We start from the raw sequence: 20,151 nt of genomic DNA, 5'->3' as shown, positions 1-20,151 counted from the left end.
ACCTTCTCCAAATCCAGCTTGTTCGCAAGATATAGAATGTTTAACAACATTACCGAGTGCAGATTCGTCAAGTTTTAAAAATAAAATTGAATTAGCGATACCAGGTTCATCTGGTATACAAAGTACATTTGAAAATTTTTCGCCTTCAAAGATAAGATCCTTTCCCAAGGCAGAGGCTCGAAAACAATCCAACCATAACCGTCGTAAACGTAAATCCGCTGTATTAACCGACACACCTGAAAAAGACTCATTACAAAAGGAGTATGAAGAAAAACTGGCCAAGACCAAAAAAGCGTGCGACCAAAATAAAGGAAAAGGTAAAGGAAAAGGGAAATCTGCGAAAACGAGTAAAGTAGGAAAAGAAAAGGTGAAGAAAAAAATTTTGGTTTCTGATTCAGATTCTGATACTGAAGAATGGTTTTGTTTAGTGTGTAGCGAAAGTTACAGTACTTCTAAAAAAGAAGATTGGGTAGAATGTTTAGAATGCAAAATGTGGGCCCATGTCAAATGTGTAACAGGAAACGTTCAATTATTCATTTGTATTAATTGTAATTCTGATGAAGACTAATGTAATATAAATATGTGATATTGTTACCTACAATAAAGGTGAAGGTTGACCTTGAGGTCGCCTTTATTGCTTGCCTGGTGCAACTGTTACTCGTGATATGCTGTCGACTGTTTATACAGTATTGTATACGTAACTATAAATTTTATTGCAATATAAGTGTATTGAAAATGTTAGATTTTAGTTTAACTGAAGTGCCAAGTTAAAAAAGTATAAATAATTTATTACATGTTGGTATTTACTGACGAAATTTTCTAATTCAGTAATGAAAATGTGTTTTATATAAGATTTAAGAAAGTTCCTGCCAAAGTTATGTGATTATTACTGTTAAAAAGTTGGAAAATTACGATATAGATAGTATAATTGCTCATAAATGTTATAAGACTGTTCAAAATAGTCTCTTTTATTCATAACGTTTTGAAACAATAAAAAATAAATGATTTATTATTGTTCATTTTGTTTATTTACCTACTGTAACATCGTGCCCCGAAGCTGTAACAACTAGCCCCAAGTCAGGGGTAAGTTGTTATAATCGACTTATTTCATTAATTCTCTATTACGGGAAAAATTACGTAAACTTTAATATTTTTCCAATGCTATTCTACTAGCTGAATAGACACACTAATGGTAAAAGCAATCAAATGTATACATTATTTGATAGCTTTTGTGATATTAATAATTATCTAAAAATTGTAACAACGTGCCCCCCGCTCCCCTATCTATGTTTAACCAGCCAATAGGTATATTGTCTATGCCCTAAGGTCAGTAAAGAAAAATACCGTACGACTCCAAGGAACACAGAACAGACAAAGTAACATATAGGATAAAATTTTTGTAAATATAAAAGGCATACATCAGTTTTATAATATTGACTGAGATTAACTAACGTAGTAAGATTTCCCAAAGAAATCCAGTTCTTCTCACTGTGAATAATACAAAAAAATAGCACACGGCAATTATATATAATATCCGTTCACACTACACAATTTAATACTATAGTCACTATTTAAATACATTAGGCACTACGGATACATAACTCACCAACATCTTTGGAACACAATCACTGCAGGTCTGTCTCCAGCCTGCAGTCTGTTGGCTATTGCAGACTGTTGTCTGGCAGTCTGTTGTCGTGGTGCCAGGACTGTTCTGGTCGCATGACGTCATCGACTGGCGGACAGAGGGGCCTGGGCCCTGGTTCGGGCGTGTATGTGAACGTTAGCCCCGTCGCGTATATGATACCGTCGTTTCGTACCAACGATACCGGGACCTGTGGGGATATTACTTTGTTAATGTAATATTTTGTCAGCAGACATCTGTCAGATCAGACTCTAAAACTAAACTAACTAAAACTTAGCTGAGTGTGGTAAAACGCGAACTTGACTTTTGTATTGGGATGTCTTAGCGTAAGCTCCGCATCATTTCAGCTGTCAAATGACCATAAAAACGAATTCAAATATAATGCTGAGCTTACACTCAGCTAAGATTTTCGTAAGGATAGTCTGAGCAAAGTCTAAGTACGCTATATAGATCTCAGCATGATGAAATAGGGGCCTGATGGTGAGTGAACACTGATACACATACTATGGGTCGCCCTTTGTCGGTTGTTATGAAGGAAACATGAATATGGCGAATAACATATTATCATCATCATTTTCAGCCGGAAGACACACATTGCCGGACAAAGACCTCCCCCAAAGATCTCCACAACGACCGGTCCTGCGATGCCCTCATCTAACCTATCGATCGGCGATACCGGCGATCTTGACCAGATCTTCGTCCTCCTAGCACTGCGTCTTCCGGTACGTAGTCGTCATTCGAGGACTTTGCTGCCCCAACGGCCATCTGTCCGTCGAGCTATGTGCCCTGTGCCCACTTCAATTTCGCGATAATGTACATATCCAGATATTGAGCAAATGCTTGACAGATGCTTTGACAGATGTCAGTAACTAACGACCTAACACAACGTCCAGGATTGATGTTTGACCACGAAAACGCGTCTGCACATTCCACCCTCAAAACAAAGGACTTCCTGAACAGCATACCAGGTAAACTCCTTGGTCACTCTCCTAACAGCTCTTTGGTACCATGAGGCTTGATTATTATGACCGAAAATAAAAAAACAGCTTCTCTTCGTCGTTGGAAAATGTCTAAAGGCCGGAAGTGTTTTAAAATTGGTTCAGACGTATGAAACTTCGAAACTAGTGGAGGGTTCTTGAAAATATTTAAGTAAAAAAACGTTGCCTATAGAACATCCTTTCTATTTCCGCAAATGTTTAGAGTGTCCCACGTGTTATAATTATTATTTATTAATTAATTAACATTTTTTATCGTTTTGCGGTTATAAGTCCACCACAAACATCCTGCTTGATGTGCTAGACAAATCTCGTTATCGGGACGGAAAATAATAATACTCGGGGCATTGTGTTTCAAACCGGGACAGCAATAATGACTGAAAATGAAACGACAGGATTATGTGATTTAATCATTATTACAAATGAAACTTTAACGAGATAAACTTTTTTTTTATATGTAAGGGGGCTTATGTACGTAATTTTTATGATGTTTTTAAAGATACCAGTACATAACCCATCGTGCACGAGCCCGTCTCGCACTTGGCCAGTTTTTTTTTTACTTTTTGTATTTCTGCTTTAACATGCTCGAGAGACTATCCAATTTTTCTATTAATTAAATTATACAAGTTCGGATTATATTATTTCTTCGTGAAACTACCCATTTAAATGCCAATTTAATACTTTAGTACTTAGGTTATTCCACATCGAATGCATGGTACCAGTGGGAGGCTCCTTTGCACAGGATGCCGGCTAGTGAAGCAGTAATGTGTACACATTACTGTGCTTCGGCCTGAAGGGCGCCGTAGCTAGTGAAATTACTGGCCAAATGACACTTAACTTCTTATGTCTCAAGGTGACGAGCGCAATTGTAGTGCCGCTCAGAGTTTTTTGTTTTTTTCAAGAATACTGAGCGGCACTGCATTGTAATAGGCAGGGCGTATCAATAACTATCAGCTGAACGTCCTGATCGTCTAGTCCCTTATTTTCATTAAAAAAATGGTAGGTATTGGTGTTTAGGTGGTGGTGTATGTGTGGGTACAAGCATTATTGTGTTTCGATTTGAAAGGCGCCGTAGCTAGTGATATTAATGAGACTTAAGGCTGGGGACTGAGCCAACGGCCTTGAGGAACCGTGCGTAACTAGGTAACCTCTCCTGTACAAGATCGCCATAGTTTTAATTCAGAATTAGAAGCATTTTTAATTAATTACAAACAATACAATTTTCTTTACAAAACTATGTCAATGTTAATAGTATTGGTGGTACAATCCATAAATGTTCCTACAATTTTTATCTAGATTAAATGATTAATATGGCTCCATCTGTAAAGGTTAGGGGTATTTTGGTGATTTATTTTCAGACTGTCTATAAAAAATAGAAATGTAATGCAAAAATGAATTTTCTTCTCATATTCTGTAGATATAATTTAATAATTTTTTGTTAAAATATAAGCTTTATATAAATCGTCGAGAATTTTGCATTGTCTTATCCCCAAAAGTATATATAGATGGTTACGATACCTGCGTTGGTTGTCGCACCCACAGCCACTGTCCTCTGAACTGCGATATGTCGGGCACCACACACAGCATGGACTCCGCACATCTGTACATGGTCTCCGCCTCCACGTCACCGAACCACACCTGGAGCGACGGCGTGAAGTTGTCTCCCGCCAGCTCCAACATCGCCACGTCACCTCCGCCGTTCAGGTTCAGCGAATGCACCAGGGGCACCGGGGTAACTGGTGACCTAGGGAAACATTAACATTCTACCTGAACGAATTGAATTATTTACCAGTGGAAGGCTTGGCACAGGATGCCGGCTAGATTACGGCGCTTTTTTCTGCCGTGAAGCAGTATAATATAAGCATTATTGTGTTTCGTTCTGAAGGGCGCCGTAGCTAGTGAAATTACTGGGCAAATGAGACTTAATATCTTATGTCGAGCGCAATTATTGGAGATAATATTTCCTTCACATTGTGTTTTAAATTCAAAATGTTTTCTAATTTTAAAATAGGATATGATATCACATTTTGAAAGTCAAAAACAGGCGCAAGAAACTCAACGGGCTTCTCTTTTTGCATAAAAATATCGCTACAGTCTACTGTTACCATAAATAAAATAAATTTATTATTTAATAGCCTGACTCAGGGCGGTCGCTCCATTCCCACAATCAAGATGAACTTTATATCAATTGTTTTGGAATAGTTTTTGAAGTCGATTGTTTTTTTTTGTTATTTCTTTTTTTATTTTTAGATTTTTAGTGAATCTGAGCTACACTAACTAATAATTTGTCTAAATTTGTGTAGATGTACTAAAATTTGCAATGCAGCATGAACGTAAGCGCATTGCAACTTTTATTTACTGTAAGTCATTAAGGAGTTCCATTGATTACCATATTTAACCACGACAATTACTTAACCATAACGACGTTACGGTAGGTGACTCAAATATCCGGATAGCATAAAAATACTTGGCCTAGTCTCGTTAATTTGCTCCTAAGAATTGAAGAGTTCCGTTACTTTGTCATGGATCTCATAATTAGAACCTAACCAAACTCTCACTAAAATTTCTTTGAAGTATATCCTTTCCAATAATAAAAGAATTATCGAAATCGGTTGGCGCGATATTGAGTTATTCGTAAATTTGTCGCGCACAAACTTATAGCAAATTAAAGACTTTTATGGTTTCCATAGTTCTCATGGTTTCCATTGTCAGATCTAGACCAATACGAGACCACACGGGAAGCACCAGCTTTCGATAAAAAAAAAAGAATTATCAAAATCGGTTCACCCAGTCGAAAGTTCTGAGGTAACAAACATAAAAAAAAACAATAGCGACGAATTGAGAACCTCCTCCTTTTTTGAAGTCGGTTAAATATTATATCATTCTTTGTAAAATATATAAAAATCTCACTCAATCTCACTTGTTAAAATAATATAATTATAAAGACATTATTTTATTCTAGGTAGAGAAAATGCCAACTTTGCTCAAAAGATGAGGATGTAATCTCATCGTTTCCGAGCAAAAAAAAATAGCAATAAAATCTAACACAGCTCCTAGAGCTTTAGATTTTATGCTCAAATCAAATCAAAATATTTTATTGCAAGTCACATTTTACAGTACGTACATTAATGGGTAGACAATATGTGACGCCCTGCAAGGGCACAGCAATGTTATCCATAAAATAAATAAGTCTTATACATTTTATACATTCTTATACTATATTGTAACTAATTCTCACACTTAGTGTAATTAAAAAAATCGGGTAAATCGTAGAAGCATTTTGAAACTAAAAACATTTTAAGATATCTTTTAAATATCTCTATTCTCAGGCTTCTCTTTATTTTTAATATCGTTTGGGATGTGATTATAAATTTTTATTGCCATGCGGTGAGGGCTCGATGACACTAATGACATACCAGCTCTTCAGTAATACGCGAGTGCTTAGTTGGTAACACGGCTTTAATGTATATAATATAATGTAATATATTTATGTGGCTGTTAATTAATCCTAATGTTAATTATTATTAAGTTTTACTTCAATTGCGCGTAAGAATTACACGCACACGCTTTTTTTAAAATAATTATTGTAAAAGCCGCTATTATTACGTTTTATTATTGTGAGATAGTTAGGTAAATGTTTTGATATTAAACGATGGCAATTGAGTACTGCTGGTCCATTGTCCCCTCGAGCTTCGCCTGTCATTAGAGACGCCGGTATAATAGCTTAAGGCGAAGAGTAAGCAGAAAACACGCAAACATGGTGTTTTTAGACAAGTTTTGAGGAGAAAGTATAGCATTTCGAGCTATGAACACTATTTAATACTGTTACACATATCCTTAAGTCTTATTTGTAGGTTGCTAATGCTTGCTGTTGGTTATAGTTAACACTGCCGAGCCTTTTTGAACTACCACTATTCTTTGACGTAAAACAAGTTTAATGGCATGGCATAACGCATTTTTTGGTACGTCTTGCAGAAAAGTTATTCTTATAGGTTGTACTTTTTTGTGTAGGTTCATTTATTCAGATTAGTAGTGAATAACGAGGATTGTAAGCATATAAACTGTTTTCCACGCAAGGACTTTGAAAATATTGGCTTTGTTACATAGATGGCGGGCCGGCAGCCGTGAACGCATATCGCTCAAGGTCGCTGGCATTTAGTGTCGCCTTAAACACATGATCGGATTTGGTACAACCTAACCATAGGACGCAGTCAGGTAGCGGACCATATTTGATGGAATGTCGCATTGACCATCTCACAAAATTATTATTATTACCGTCCGGACTGTACGGAGTACGACGTCGGTCCAATTGGTGCGAGGCGCCCATCGGACCGTCCGATGTTCCGGTCGTACCAACTCCGACCATGTGTGTGGGCTATAAGTACCTACAACTAGGGTTGATAATCATGTTCTGCTGTTTTTCCACTATTGATCTATTTTATCATTTGTACATTTGCAAACGCGAACGTACATAATATGATTATTTGGTCTGGCCATACTTACTGTTACAATTAAAAATAAACAAAATATTACATTTGAATTTGGAATCTGTCATTTTTATATGATTGTTCATTGACTTTCCTCATTTTGGTGCCAATATATTGTTCAATATTTTGCGATATTAAAATGGAATGGGTTGATTAAAATGATTTGAGTTTTCTTTGGTGTTAATTCCGCCAATATTTGTCTTTAAACAATCCGACACGTGTTTCGCCTCTACACGAGGCATCCTCAGGACGTGTTGGCTCGCCAAAATCTGGCACGAGACTGGAAAAGTCTCCAGTTATCCATTATTATATTTCGGTCTGAAAGGGCGCCGTAGCTAGTGAAATTACTGGGCAAATGAGACTTAATATCGTATGTCTTAAGGTGACGAGCGCAATTGTATTGCCGCTCAGAATTTTGTGTCTTTCAAGAATCCTGAGAATCCAAGAATTGGTATAAAAAAAGTTAATCTATATATTTAAAACATAAAAGAATTTCAATACATAAATAGTAGTATCGAACAGATTCGATATTGTTCGTTATACAAATGATGCCAAGTTTGAGTCTCGTGCCAGATTTTGGCGAGACTACACGTCCTGAGGATGCCTCGTGTAGAGGCGAAACACGTGTCGAATTGTTTTAAAAACAAATATTGGCGGAATTAACACTAAAGAAAACTTAAATCATTTGTATTATTATGGATTTCCGCAAAGTAACGCCTAATTTAATAAATTGTTCGTTGTGTTATATACTTAGTTCGATATTGTAATGGGCATGGCGTATTAAGTACCATCAACTGAACGTCCTGCTCGCCTCGTCTCTTATACTACATACAGAATGCACCACACCTGTCCGTTCGTTCCAGGACTCGGCGAGTCAACAGTTTCTTGTATTATAACAAATTTTGTTAGATGCGATTACTAATTATTACAGTAATCACGACCATCATGTTCACGAAGCATCCTTACACAAATAATGAATTCAAGCTCTTAAGGTGATTTTATGAAATAATTTGATATTTAAAACGCTTTTAACTTTGAACACCATTCATATATTGGATACAGCACCTTACTAACAAATTTGTTATGTATATTACAGCCATTGTAAAATACTCTATGGATTGAAAAGAGTGGCCGTTGTGTTTCTTGTATGTTCTTTCCACGAGCTCTACTTTTTCCGAAAATAATATGGTGGATTCAGTAATTTAAAAGAAATATCTATAATGGCGATTACAAAGCGCTTATTTTAAGCCTAATTGAATAAAGTTTATTTCACTTTGAGGATGACTCATGTTTCAACGGGTTTCATATTACCAACTAACCCCGTCGATCATGCGAAAGTCCACTGAGAGCTGATTCTTTGGTGGAGGATGTGTTTAACCCCTCACTCTAGGTCTAGATTTATTCCTCTAATTTTTTTTTAGTCTGCGGCAAAAGTCAATTAGAGTTGAGAGAGAAAAAAGCCCACTTCGAAAACAAAAAAGTATAAAATATATTTAATAATGATTTGATTTAATTTAATACACCTGTTATGCACACTTTAACATTAATAAAATACTATTCTTTTTATGTGCTACCTATTTTTATCTAAAACTAAACTAAAGAAGAATCACGTAAATCGGATCATAAATCTCAGCCGTTATCATGAATAATAAAATATACCAATCGAATTTAGAATCTCCTCCTTTTTGAGGTCGGTTAAAATGGAGTTAGCACCCATTCTTTTAAGTGTTTCGAATCGATCTTAATTTAATATTAAAAAATATTCAATCGTTCATTTTTTTTATTTTATCATAATCATTTTATATTATTGTCATGATTGTCACGACGTCAGTTGGTCATGTAAATAAATTCGCAAAAAAAAAGATAACTTAACACGTCCAGATAGACTGTGACTGCTGTGAACACGTCGAAAAAAAGGCCAAGTGCGAGACGGACTCGCCCATGAGGGTTCCGTAGCAGCAAGTAACATAAAATAAAAGTTCTTTTAGTTCGTTGTAACGAAATTTTTTAGTTTCACAGAATACATCTACTTACCAATTTTCAACAGTATAGTTCTTATAGTTTCGGAAAAAAGTGGCTGTGACATACGGACGGACAGACATGACGAATTTATAAGGGTTCAGTTGTTTGCCATTTGGCTAAGGAACACTAAAAATAGCGGCGAACTGAGGCTAACTCTGTTTTCAGCAACGCACGCACATTAATAAAATTAAGTGACTGACTTATATTGTCATGCGATGGCTAACAGCAGGGCTCTATTTGGACTAAATTATCTAAGATAAATACTTACGTTTGTAAATTTGTTTCTTACGGTGTCACGCCTAATCTATTCAACTGAAGTATATAGATAATTAAAAGAATATAGGGCATAATATGTTATCAAGAAAACTTTAATTTTTTGTCTAGATCTCAACGGCTGTTTAGAAATTATTTATAAAGAAGTTCATAATAACTACCTTATTCCAATAGTTTTGACATAAGTTCAATATTTTTAAGTTATTTCTTAAAAGAGCAATTGTAAAAAAGAAAATCTGGCCAGGTTTCATTAAGCTTTTTAGTACTTTATATAATTATAAACATATATACAGACTGCATTCTGTATGCAGCTTGTGTTGTACACCAGAGATATATGTGATTTTGTTACATCATAATAGAGAGTGATATGAAATTAAAGAATATTACATAATGACAGTTACTACAGCTGACATTAATACCATCTTTGTGTTGCAGAAAGAGAGCTATTCACTCTATTTATAAAGGCATAAAAGGCATTTATTTTCTCAAAATTGATTCCTTTAGAATTCTTTTTGATGTCACTTCTTATACTACTACCGTTAAAGCTATTATGTATATTACGAAGCCTACTAGAACTAGTTACAAGCAATCCCTTATTTCTCTCTTAATAATGAAAATCACTATTAAGAGCAGAAAGGTGACGATTTTTGTGAACATATTAAAAAATTGTCAGTTCATTGTCAGTACATTTATGAAAATTTAATAATTTTCATAAATGTACTGACAATGAACAGTCATAATATTTATTTCTTTATATTTTTCTTTGAGAGACTGTCTATAACCAAGCTGATATATAGCACGAACAGCTCTCTTTTGCAGAGCAAACACTATATCAATGTCAGCAGCATGACCCCATAGTAATATACTGTATGTCATGATGCTGTGAAAATAACTGAAGTACACTAATCTAGAGGTCGCAACATTAGTGTACTCTCTAATCTTTCTAACTGCATATGCCACAGAGCTGAGTCTATCTGCTAGATGGGCAATATGTGGACCCCACTGAAGCTTTTTATCTAATGTGATACCCAAGAAGACAGTAGTGTCCACAAGTTCTAATCTCTGGTCATTTATAAGTATATAACCTAGGTCCGAAGGAATCATTATGAAAAATTAAAAGAAATAAACATTTTGTCAGCATCTTAATATATTCTTAATAATGTTCTAATCATTCATAAGCACATTAAGAAATTTAAAAGAATTATTTAAAAAAAAAAAGTGTGGGAAATGTTATTAACTAAACTTATAACATAAATGATTTTCTTAATAATACCACAGACTGGGAATGGTGCCAACACCCTCAGGCTATTTAATTATAAATGTGTATAGATAAATATAAATAGCCCCTGAGTTTCTTGTGTTCTTCTCGGGTACGAGGCACACTATTTTCAACGGGTGGTACTTTTTGATATTCAATATGTTATTATAAATCCTATTTAAAAAAAATACTCATCATAGTCATCATCATATACCACACTTTAATATTTTTATTGGGCAATGTATTTGCAATCAAGTAATAGTTTATATTGCAAATTATATAATGTAAGCTTATTTTGATAAGTACTTTAGATAATCGGCTGAAGCAAGCACTATTTTGTTTGCATTATATTTTTTTTTTTTTAAATTAAACTCCATTTTTTTTCGGTGAAACTGTAACCCTCTGACAGTCTACTGTGTTACATAACTTTGATAACATATAAAAATTCATTAAAATTTATCTGTCTAGATAGTCTCTTGCTGTTAGACAACATATAAAAACAGGCCAGGAACATTAGTGCAATATATGTGAAAAGCTATGCCTTACACTCGCCATTTGAATAACACTGTGTTAGTGTGTGTGCATTGCTCCAAATAGAGGTTAACTCTAAACTCAATTTTTTTGACGTTTTCACAGCTGTCATAGTCTATCTAGAGTCTAGATAGACTAATGATCGAAGAAATGTTGATTTATTTAAATTATTTTATCTAATTTATATTAAAAATATCTACAACATACCTCACAGGACCCATGCCTTCATAAAATTGGTATTCAGCCTTATCAGTTGATATAATGGTCCAGCAGGCTCCGTCATTAATCATTTCCTTATTCGGTTCCTTAGGGCAAGGTGTGGCTTGGAACTGTATGATCCTCTCTTGTGACAAACAGAGGTACATCCGTTCTGTGTCCTTCATATAGAAAGCACACTTATGCAGCTGAGACACGGGATCATCAGCCTCTAGAAGTGCCATTTGTTTGTCCACCTGGAGGTATGTTTAAATTATATTACAGAAATCAAAATTTATTATTTAATAGTCCCCAGTATTGCTTTTCACCAGCAAACATGACTGAGTTGGGACTATTTTTGTAACATATAGTATAAATGTTTCAGTTATTGTTTGTTACTTTCATAAGTTTATTTAAAGTCTTTTGTATTTATATGTATGTACTAACTATATGTTTCAAATAACACTTATCTTAGTATTTTATTATTATATAATGACATGGAGGTAATGTAATTTGCATGCCCTTTTTGGCTAATGTGTTGATTTGTATAGTTATTTTGTTAACTTGAATACACATTAAACACTTTAAACACATTATGCAAATAAAGAATTATCATTATATCGTTTCTTCTTCTTTCCTATGATATGGATACAACACCATTTTTTAAATTGTGCACTCTTAGAGTAGATAGATATCAATAAACTCTTTCCAAAACCTCTCAAGGGCAGTCTATAAGTGTCATGTTATGATGGCTGTTTTGACAAATAACAACGGTTATACATATCAATTCAGTATTGAAAAGAAATATTGACCATATAGACAAGCACATTGACAAACACATCTTATATACAATTATAAAGATAGCAATTTATCAATTGGCAATCTTAGATTGATATTTCAATCCATTTTCTGCTTTGAGTATTACAAACAGTCTATAAATAATATTAACATTGAATTGTTTTTTTCAACCCATCCATGCTGGATGAATTGCTATTATATTATGTGAGAATGTGACAGATTAATGACTTTTGTATTTTTGGTTTTTGGAAGTAAAAAGTACTATATAATGACATAAAAATCTGGTTTCAATATAATCCCCAATCTACAATCATGCCACAGAGGGTATGTTTGCTCATGTTTTTAATGTATTTTTTAAATAAACATATTTAACAATATCTTACACAATATGGTGAAGTTTAAATAGGAATTTACTTTACATATACTTAAAAGACAAAATAAAAACTTACCTTTCTAATAATAAGCCTAGGTAAAGCCATTCCAGTCACAGAGCAAACTAACTTCACTGTAGATCCATAGTGAACATATCCATCTCTCACTGCAAACTCTTCAGATTCACTCTCATTATCATCCAGTAGGTGTATTGTAAAGGCACCCCACTGTGTAGATGATGCGTGAAAATTGCCATTCTCAACATGGAGATACCTTGTTGACACTGTTTGTGATCTCAGTCTATTAAAGAGTGCCACTTTTGTTCCACTTGCTATACACAAATCAGCATTTTTCAATGACTGTTTCTTCTTAGACGGTTTAGATATGACTTTTATTCTTTTACTATTAAAAATACCAATATCATGTCCATTCCCATAAAACATCTTAACTGACAACATAAAGTGTTTTCTCTTATCTGAATCTGATATATACAATGTCTTTGCTGCACAATATTGTTTTCCATTATTTAGATCTAACTGTTGCATATCCTGATCGGAATTACCTATACCAATAAAGGCACACAGCTGTGAGGCTTGTTCTGTCTCACCCTCCCTAAGCATGCGCTCCCTCCTCAGTCTCCAGCCATCACCAAATAGATATATACATGGAGGTGGACAAAAGAACCTCTTTTCATTTCCATAAGATTTTTGAGCAACTTTAGCATGTAATATGACCACAACCATGTCAGAACGGTCTCTCAGGTACCGTTCCATGGCTTCCCTTGTGAGCCGTCTCTCCTCAGGGCGGTACGCTCCGGCGCCGGGGCCCGCGGCGGCCGCATAGCGCGGGTATAGCGCGCCGTGCTGCGGCGGCGGCGACGGAGGGCCCCCGCCCATGCCACCGGCGCCAGCGCCATACTGATGTGGCATAGTAGCCACGATTTACTCTCACCTCAGTTTACCAGACTTCATTGTGGTCCTCTTCAGAAACCATTCTCTGTATCATTTGAATACTGACCCAATCAGTGCTAATGCGCTATGCACATACATAACATCCAAAATACAAACGACCGGTAGCATCCACAACAAATTATTACTTCTTGATCCCTCTAATGGAACATGGTACTCATTATCATCGCTAGCTCCAAAACATTTATTGATAACTGGATCGATACACCATTGTTACATATTCACAATACTATAAATAAATAATCACGATGGGAACCAACACACACTTCTATCAAAAACACCTGTTCGTTCGCAAGGGATTTGCAGAGTAAACTCCAATTTTATTTCATTTTGTTCAATAATCAACTGTTGAAGAAAAAATATAAATAAACTCAAACTATACTAAAGCAATATTAATGTTATTATAATTCTTGTTTAATTCAATTTCGTAGATTAAATCCAATGTTTGTACAAATACACGATAACGCTAGGTAGGACGCGAACTGTCAAACGGGATGGATACAGAGCAAGTACGAAGATGAATGTGGAATTTATTTCTTATTTATAAGCATAGACATTAGACACCAAATGAGCGTTTCAGTTTGTCAAAACTCTGCCTTCGTCAGGCACACCGCGCAAATTACGAAATATTATTTGATATTGAATTTGATGTGTTCGTCAGGTCGACAGTCGACACACCGACTGACAATCTGATTCTGCGGTCATAGGATGTGGGGTTACGCATGGGGCGTGAGAAAATAAAGTGTGGGAAAGAGTGGGCGTCCGCGCTCCGCATCGCGTCATAGTAAAACATTTATTATTGTATGTAGTGAACCGAACACTTACAAATGCTCCAGTAGCAACATCATTTCGTGTTATTATTGTTGTGTGAGTTTTTATATACATCGAGTGGTTGAACCAAATCGTCGTAGTGTGAAGGGGAAGCATCAAACGAATGACCGATGATCTCGTGGGAACGACCTTTGTTATGTACACACATAGCATAGTTAAAACAAATCAAAAAAATTGTGTAAATATTTAATAAAGTAAGCATTTGTGTGATGGGAGTCACTGGATTGTGGAGACTAGTTGAACCTGCTGGTAAACCAGTGCCAGTTGAAACCTTGGAAAATAAAATTTTAGCAGTTGGTAGGTTCTTTCAGGGTCAATGATATCTTTTAATAGCTATGAATTATTCAAGATATTTTTTTTTATTTTTTTATAATCCCATTACCGTCCAACAGATATCTCAATATGGTTGCATCAGATGGTGAAAGGTTATCAAGATGCAAAAGGGGCCCCTCTACCAAATGCCCATCTTATTGGATTGTTTCAACGTCTTTGCAAACTCTTATACTTTAGAATTAAGCCAGTTTTCGTTTTTGATGGAGGTTTTCCAGAATTAAAAAAAGAAACAATTGTAAGTGGCTCTCAGTACTTCAATTTAATACCTTAATTACATATAAGTACTTTACAAATGACACAGTTTAGATAGGTCCATATGAGGGTCATGGCTTAATAGTTTATATTACCTACTCAGAAATATTAAAATAAATCTTGCTATAGCAACTTTATGATAATATGCAGCAACATTATATATGCATTTAAATTAGGTAAAGTTAAATTAAAACATTAGGCGGCCAAATATTACAAATAATATTATAATATTTTTAATTATTGGTGCACAATAAGGACAGGATGTATACACTTATGATAAAAAAACATACCTCATTTCTGTTGTTTGTTTATAAAGTTGTGATAGTTATATTGTAACTGACATCAAAAATAATGCTAAAGGCATCAATTTTAAGAAAATAACTGACTTATAAGGCCCGAGTTGTGAGCTATGAGATCTCGAAATCGGCAAGTGATGTCTACGAAAGGAAGATGTCAAGTCGTTAGAAAAGTTATATTTTAACTTGGTTGAGGAAGTGTAATTAGAGGCTGAAGAAACACAGTTAATTCTTCAACATTTACACTATCTAAGAAAGCATAAATTCTGGATAAGGCACCACTGCCATCTACATGCATCTCTGCTTGATGGATTGACACAGTACACAAATCTATAGAAAAATAAGACATCTCCTCTCTGCTTGATCTATTTCCACCAAAGCTAAGCAGAGATGAGATGTGGAAATAACGAAATCTGATTGGTTCTCGAAATACATCTCTCCGCATTGATCCTAAGTCATATAACTAAATTATTATCTATTAAATACATTTTTTTAGGCAAAGAGACAAGACAACAAGCTAAAGTACAATTCAGAGTCTGAAAGATTAAAAAGAGAATTAGCTATCTTATTGAGTAAGAAAACAGCAATTGGAGCTTTGTTGGGGAAACAAATATCCCCCAAGAAGAACAAAAACACTATAGAAAGAGATGATGACTTATTTAAATTACCAGCTCTCCCTCAGAATGAAGAAGAATCTGCAACAGAGTATGTTTTTTTTTTTTTATGGAATAGGAGGACAAATGAGTGTACGGGTCACCTGTTGTTAAGTGATCATCGCCACCCAAAATATCTTGCAACACCAGAGGAATGACAGGTTGACGTTGCCTTTAAAGAAGGTTTACGCGCTTTTTTGAAGGTACCCATGTCGTATCGTCCTGGAAACATTGCACAAGGAAGTTCATTCCACAGCTTTGTAGTACGTGGAAGAAAGCTCCTTGTAAACCGCACTGTGGAGGACCGCCCGCACATCCAGATGGTGGGGATGATATCCTAACTTGTGGCGTGTCGTGTGAAGGTGGAATTCGGCGGCAGAAATCAGGTTAAACAGCTCTTCGGAACACTCCCCGTGATAAATGCGGTAGAAGACACACAATGAAGTGACGTCTCTACACAACGCCAAGTGATCCAGCCGTTGTTATTAGAAAACATTGAAATTATGTGGTACTCCTGTTTAATGTTAAGCATGTCTACTTTTTTATGGTAACAGTGCATACCTCCTTTTAGTTTATAAAATTTGATTATTTAAAAAAAAATGCTTATATCAAGCTCCAGTAGTTCAATTTAAACAGGTGACAACTTATTATTTAGCTTAAATACTTGAAGCTTTTTTATTGATTTATTATAACCTATCTACCTAAGAATTAAGTGTCCCATGATAAGTAAGTTAATTGTTTGTTTGTTAAAAATCCTACTTTTTACAATAGTTCCGATGATGAACAAGATTCAAGTGCATCAAGTATTGATTTACACAGTGTCAATCTTGAATCAGATGATTTCAAAAAATTGCCAGTCAAACAGAAATATGATCTACTATTGGAATTAAAAGAAACAAGGAAAATGAATTCCTGGGGAAAATTGGAAACATTACCAAAGAAGAGTGACAACTTTTCCAATTTTCAGGTAAGTTTTTGTTTTTCTCTACCCTATATTAGTGCAATGAATGACCAACAATCCATATTTAATTTTCAGATGCAAAGATTACTAAAAAGAAGAAAAGTACAGGAGTGCATTGAAGAAACAGAAAAAGAAATGGGTGACATTGGAATGTCATTAACGGAACTTGAATCTCTTCTCAATGCAGAAGGAATAGAAACCAAAATTGAAGAGTTACCAACTCGTCGCATAGCATCTGATAAAACAACGAGATATTTATTGATTGATAAGGCAAAACAAAGTCTTATTGAATCTAAAAAACTTAAGGAAAAAACAGAAAATAACAAGTGTAATTCAGAAATTGCTGGAACATCTGGCAAGCATGAAACTAAAGAAAACATAGGTACTGTTGAATTTGAGGATGATTTACAGAAAGCTATTAAAATGTCTTTAGAATGTGTTGAAGAAGAACCTAAAACTAGTACCTCAGGTTGTGATGAAGATCCTAACACTAGTGCATCCTCTTCAAAGGCAGATGAATCCTGGACATCCTTTATGACCGATTCTGAATATTCTGAGGAGGAATGTGATGAGTTATGTTCCCGAAATATAACATCAGTTAAGGATTACATAATGCAGTATACTGATTTCACTCATAAAGCTATTGAGGATTTAGTTTCTACTGAAAATAAACCAAAAAAGAACCCAAAGAAGTTGAATGTGGATGATGTGATGGATGAAATAAATCAGGAAAAATCGATAATTGAACATCAAATAGATTTAATTAATGATGATGATGTTGCAAAGAAAGAAATCAAATCAAATGACAAAGATTCAGATAATGTTTTTAGGACACCACCATTAATTAAGTCTTCAAATGATGAAGACATTTGTATAAACAATGAAAATAAGAAAGATGATTTTGATGATGCATCTCTTTTAAGTATTGAGAATCAGAATCATGACTGTAAAGTAGATAGTTCTTCAGAAGATATTATTAATCATTCCTTATTAATTACTGCTGGCCCAAACCAAGACAATACTAAGGTAAGTAACAAAAACATAAAACATAACAATGACATCTCAGTTTTCAGCATTGAAGATAGTGAACACAATGTTATATGTTTAGACACTTCCACAGAAGATATTGATAATATTAAAAGCAAAATAAGTTCAAATAAATCATGTAGTTCCAGTGAAGATGAGTTTGAAGAAGTCATCGATATTGAAAGTAACACAAAAACACCAGTTGTACAGTTAACTTTAAATGTGGAAGAACCACTGGGAGATGATATTTTTGCCGATGTTTTTGAATGTGATGATGTAAGAAATCCTGTACAATGTAGTTCTATCACAATAAAACAGCAAAGCGAGGTGAATGATAATAATTGTGCTCGACCAATAGGCAATAAAGAACAAGAATACACTACACAAGACCACAAAGCTATCAGTATCACAAACAATATTATTAATAAAGAATTAAAAGTACCAAAAGAATGTCAGAGTGATAGCTTTGAAAAAATACAAAGCCCAGAAAGAGATAAGACAACAGAAGATAACCCACTAGTAAATACTTTTAGTAAAGACATTTCCATAGCAACTAAAAATGATTCAAATAAACCGCGAATATCCGAAAAAGACCTTGAAGAAATGGCAACAGTGGTTGAAGATGAACACGAAAATTTATTACACGAGAAAGGTCGTCTGGATCGTATTGGACGAAATATATCGGAACAAATGACACTTGAAGCACAAGAACTTCTTCGTATATTTGGCATTCCTTACATCATTGCTCCAATGGAAGCTGAGGCACAGTGTGCTTTCTTGGAGAACAATAAGTTGACTGATGGTACAATAACTGATGATAGCGACATTTGGCTATTTGGAGGCAGGACTGTCTACAAACATTTTTTCAATCAAAAGAAACATGTTCTTCAATTCCTCAGTGAAAGAATCGAGAAGTTGTTTAGTATGTCTTATATATTATACTTACAATACTAATAATTTGTTATTTCTCTACGAATTATCTCACTTTTATTATTTTTCAGATCTTTCAAGAGAACAGTTGATACTTTTGGCGTTGTTGGTAGGTAGTGATTACACAACGGGAGTGAGTGGAGTAGGGCCAGTTACTGCTATGGAGATTCTGGCGTCATTTCCTTCTAAGAAAAAAAGTTCAAATGAAACACCCAAACAGGACAACTATCAATTAATCATAGAGGGACTTAAACAATTTAAACAATGGGTGAAAGCAGGAAAGCGCACAGACAATATCACTTTGAAGAAAAAATTAAAAAATGTTAAACTCAATGAAGATTTCCCAAGTGTGCGGGTAAGTAATAACAATAATCAATAGTGTTTCGTAACTTTAAGTATTACTGACAATATTTTTTATTTGAAGGTAGTTCAAGCGTATTTAGAACCCAATGTGGATGAAAATAAAGAAAAATTTACATGGGGTGAGATTGACATAACAATACTAAGAGAATACGCAAAATCGAAATTTGGATGGTCTCAAAGTAAATTGGATGAAATTGTGCAACCAGTTTTAAAGAGGCTTAGTGAAAGAAAAAGTCAAAAGACAGTTCATGACTATTTCAAACGAAAAATACAGATCGAATCTATAGATGATCAAATTAGCAAAAGAGTAAAAGCTGCAGTAGAAAAGTTGGATCCAAATAGAGAATATAATGATGGTGAGGAAACAAAACTCAAGAAAACCAATGAGAAAAATAGTAAATCAAAAAGGGCCCCTAAAAAGAAATCGAACGTAGACGATAGCTTAAGTAGAATAAATCAAATCGTGAAAGTATCTAATGTAGAAGAAAAAATATTAACATTTGATGTGAAAATTCCAAGAAGTGATATGAAACATGAGATAATACCTCAACGTGAGAAAGTAAAACAAAACCTGTTAGAAAACAAATTGAAAGCAATTGAAATTTTCAGGAAATCTAAAATAGACAAAAAGCGGAAGTTCACAAAAAGAAAGCCGTTGGTACCTAAGGATAAAGCTGAGCTCTCCGAAAGTAGTGATAGCAACTAATATAATATGCAGCTAGCCTCAATAATTTTACACGCTTTTTATTAGCTTCACCTCTATGTATGTGTGTTTGTAACCGCATCATTTGGGCGCGATTTCGACCCACTTTGAACGGCCAAATTTAGTAAAAACTTCATAGATTTATCAAGGACCGATGATAATACATTAATTTGATAAAATGATTCCATTTTTCAATTCCCAAAATAAGATCTTCGTTAATTTATATAATTTGCATCTATTGTCTCATTTTAAATTTCAAAAT

At 34.6% G+C, this 20,151-nt stretch overlaps 2 protein-coding genes across 4 annotated transcripts; one reads left to right on the top strand and one right to left on the bottom strand.

Moving 5' to 3' along the window:
- Nucleotides 1-1,287: 1,287 nt before the first annotated feature.
- On the bottom strand, nucleotides 1,288-14,217 carry LOC126969243 (suppressor of hairless protein). Its single transcript, XM_050814610.1, has 4 exons — nucleotides 12,651-14,217; nucleotides 11,416-11,660; nucleotides 4,156-4,381; nucleotides 1,288-1,832 (listed from the first exon to the last, which is right to left on the bottom strand). The coding sequence occupies exons 1-4, from the start codon at nucleotides 13,500-13,502 to the stop codon at nucleotides 1,662-1,664; spliced, it is 1,494 nt and encodes a 497-aa protein (XP_050670567.1). The 5' UTR covers nucleotides 13,503-14,217; the 3' UTR covers nucleotides 1,288-1,661.
- On the top strand, nucleotides 14,110-20,071 carry LOC126969202 (DNA excision repair protein ERCC-5 homolog). Of its 3 annotated transcripts, XM_050814520.1 has the most exons (7): nucleotides 14,115-14,669; nucleotides 14,765-14,940; nucleotides 15,750-15,958; nucleotides 16,678-16,873; nucleotides 16,943-18,815; nucleotides 18,895-19,178; nucleotides 19,248-20,071. In XM_050814520.1, the coding sequence occupies exons 1-7, from the start codon at nucleotides 14,582-14,584 to the stop codon at nucleotides 19,890-19,892; spliced, it is 3,471 nt and encodes a 1,156-aa protein (XP_050670477.1). In that variant the 5' UTR covers nucleotides 14,115-14,581; the 3' UTR covers nucleotides 19,893-20,071. The 3 variants fall into 3 exon arrangements, with proteins under 3 accessions (XP_050670478.1, XP_050670480.1, XP_050670477.1); XM_050814521.1 differs by lacking the exon at nucleotides 19,248-20,071 and having other exon boundaries at nucleotides 14,110-14,669; nucleotides 16,943-17,893; nucleotides 18,895-19,060; XM_050814523.1 differs by lacking the exons at nucleotides 18,895-19,178; nucleotides 19,248-20,071 and having other exon boundaries at nucleotides 14,110-14,669; nucleotides 16,943-17,893; nucleotides 18,037-18,180.
- The last annotated feature ends 80 nt before the right edge of the window (nucleotides 20,072-20,151 follow it).

Source organism: Leptidea sinapis, chromosome 17 (genome assembly GCF_905404315.1).
Source record: "Leptidea sinapis chromosome 17, ilLepSina1.1, whole genome shotgun sequence".
NCBI lineage: Eukaryota > Metazoa > Arthropoda > Insecta > Lepidoptera > Pieridae > Leptidea > Leptidea sinapis.
The sequence above is the reverse complement of the archived record's forward strand: the minus strand, read 5'-3'. Positions and strand labels throughout refer to the sequence as shown.

What these genes read in the sequence shown, in the direction of transcription:
- LOC126969243 (XM_050814610.1), bottom strand. Translation starts at nt 13,502, where the DNA reads ATGCCACATCAGTATGGCGCTGGCGCCGGTGGCATGGGCGGGGGCCCT. An exon ending in CTAGGCTTATTATTAGAAAG is followed by an intron (nt 11,661 to 12,650) that starts GTAAGTTTTTAT and finishes ACATACCTCCAG; the next exon opens with GTGGACAAACAAATGGCACT. An exon ending in GGGTGCGACAACCAACGCAG is followed by an intron (nt 1,833 to 4,155) that starts GTATCGTAACCA and finishes ATATCCCCACAG; the next exon opens with GTCCCGGTATCGTTGGTACG.
- LOC126969202 (XM_050814520.1), top strand. Translation starts at nt 14,582, where the DNA reads ATGGGAGTCACTGGATTGTGGAGACTAGTTGAACCTGCTGGTAAACCA. An exon ending in AATTAAAAAAAGAAACAATT is followed by an intron (nt 14,941 to 15,749) that starts GTAAGTGGCTCT and finishes ACATTTTTTTAG; the next exon opens with GCAAAGAGACAAGACAACAA. An exon ending in GAAGAAGAATCTGCAACAGA is followed by an intron (nt 15,959 to 16,677) that starts GTATGTTTTTTT and finishes TTTTTACAATAG; the next exon opens with TTCCGATGATGAACAAGATT.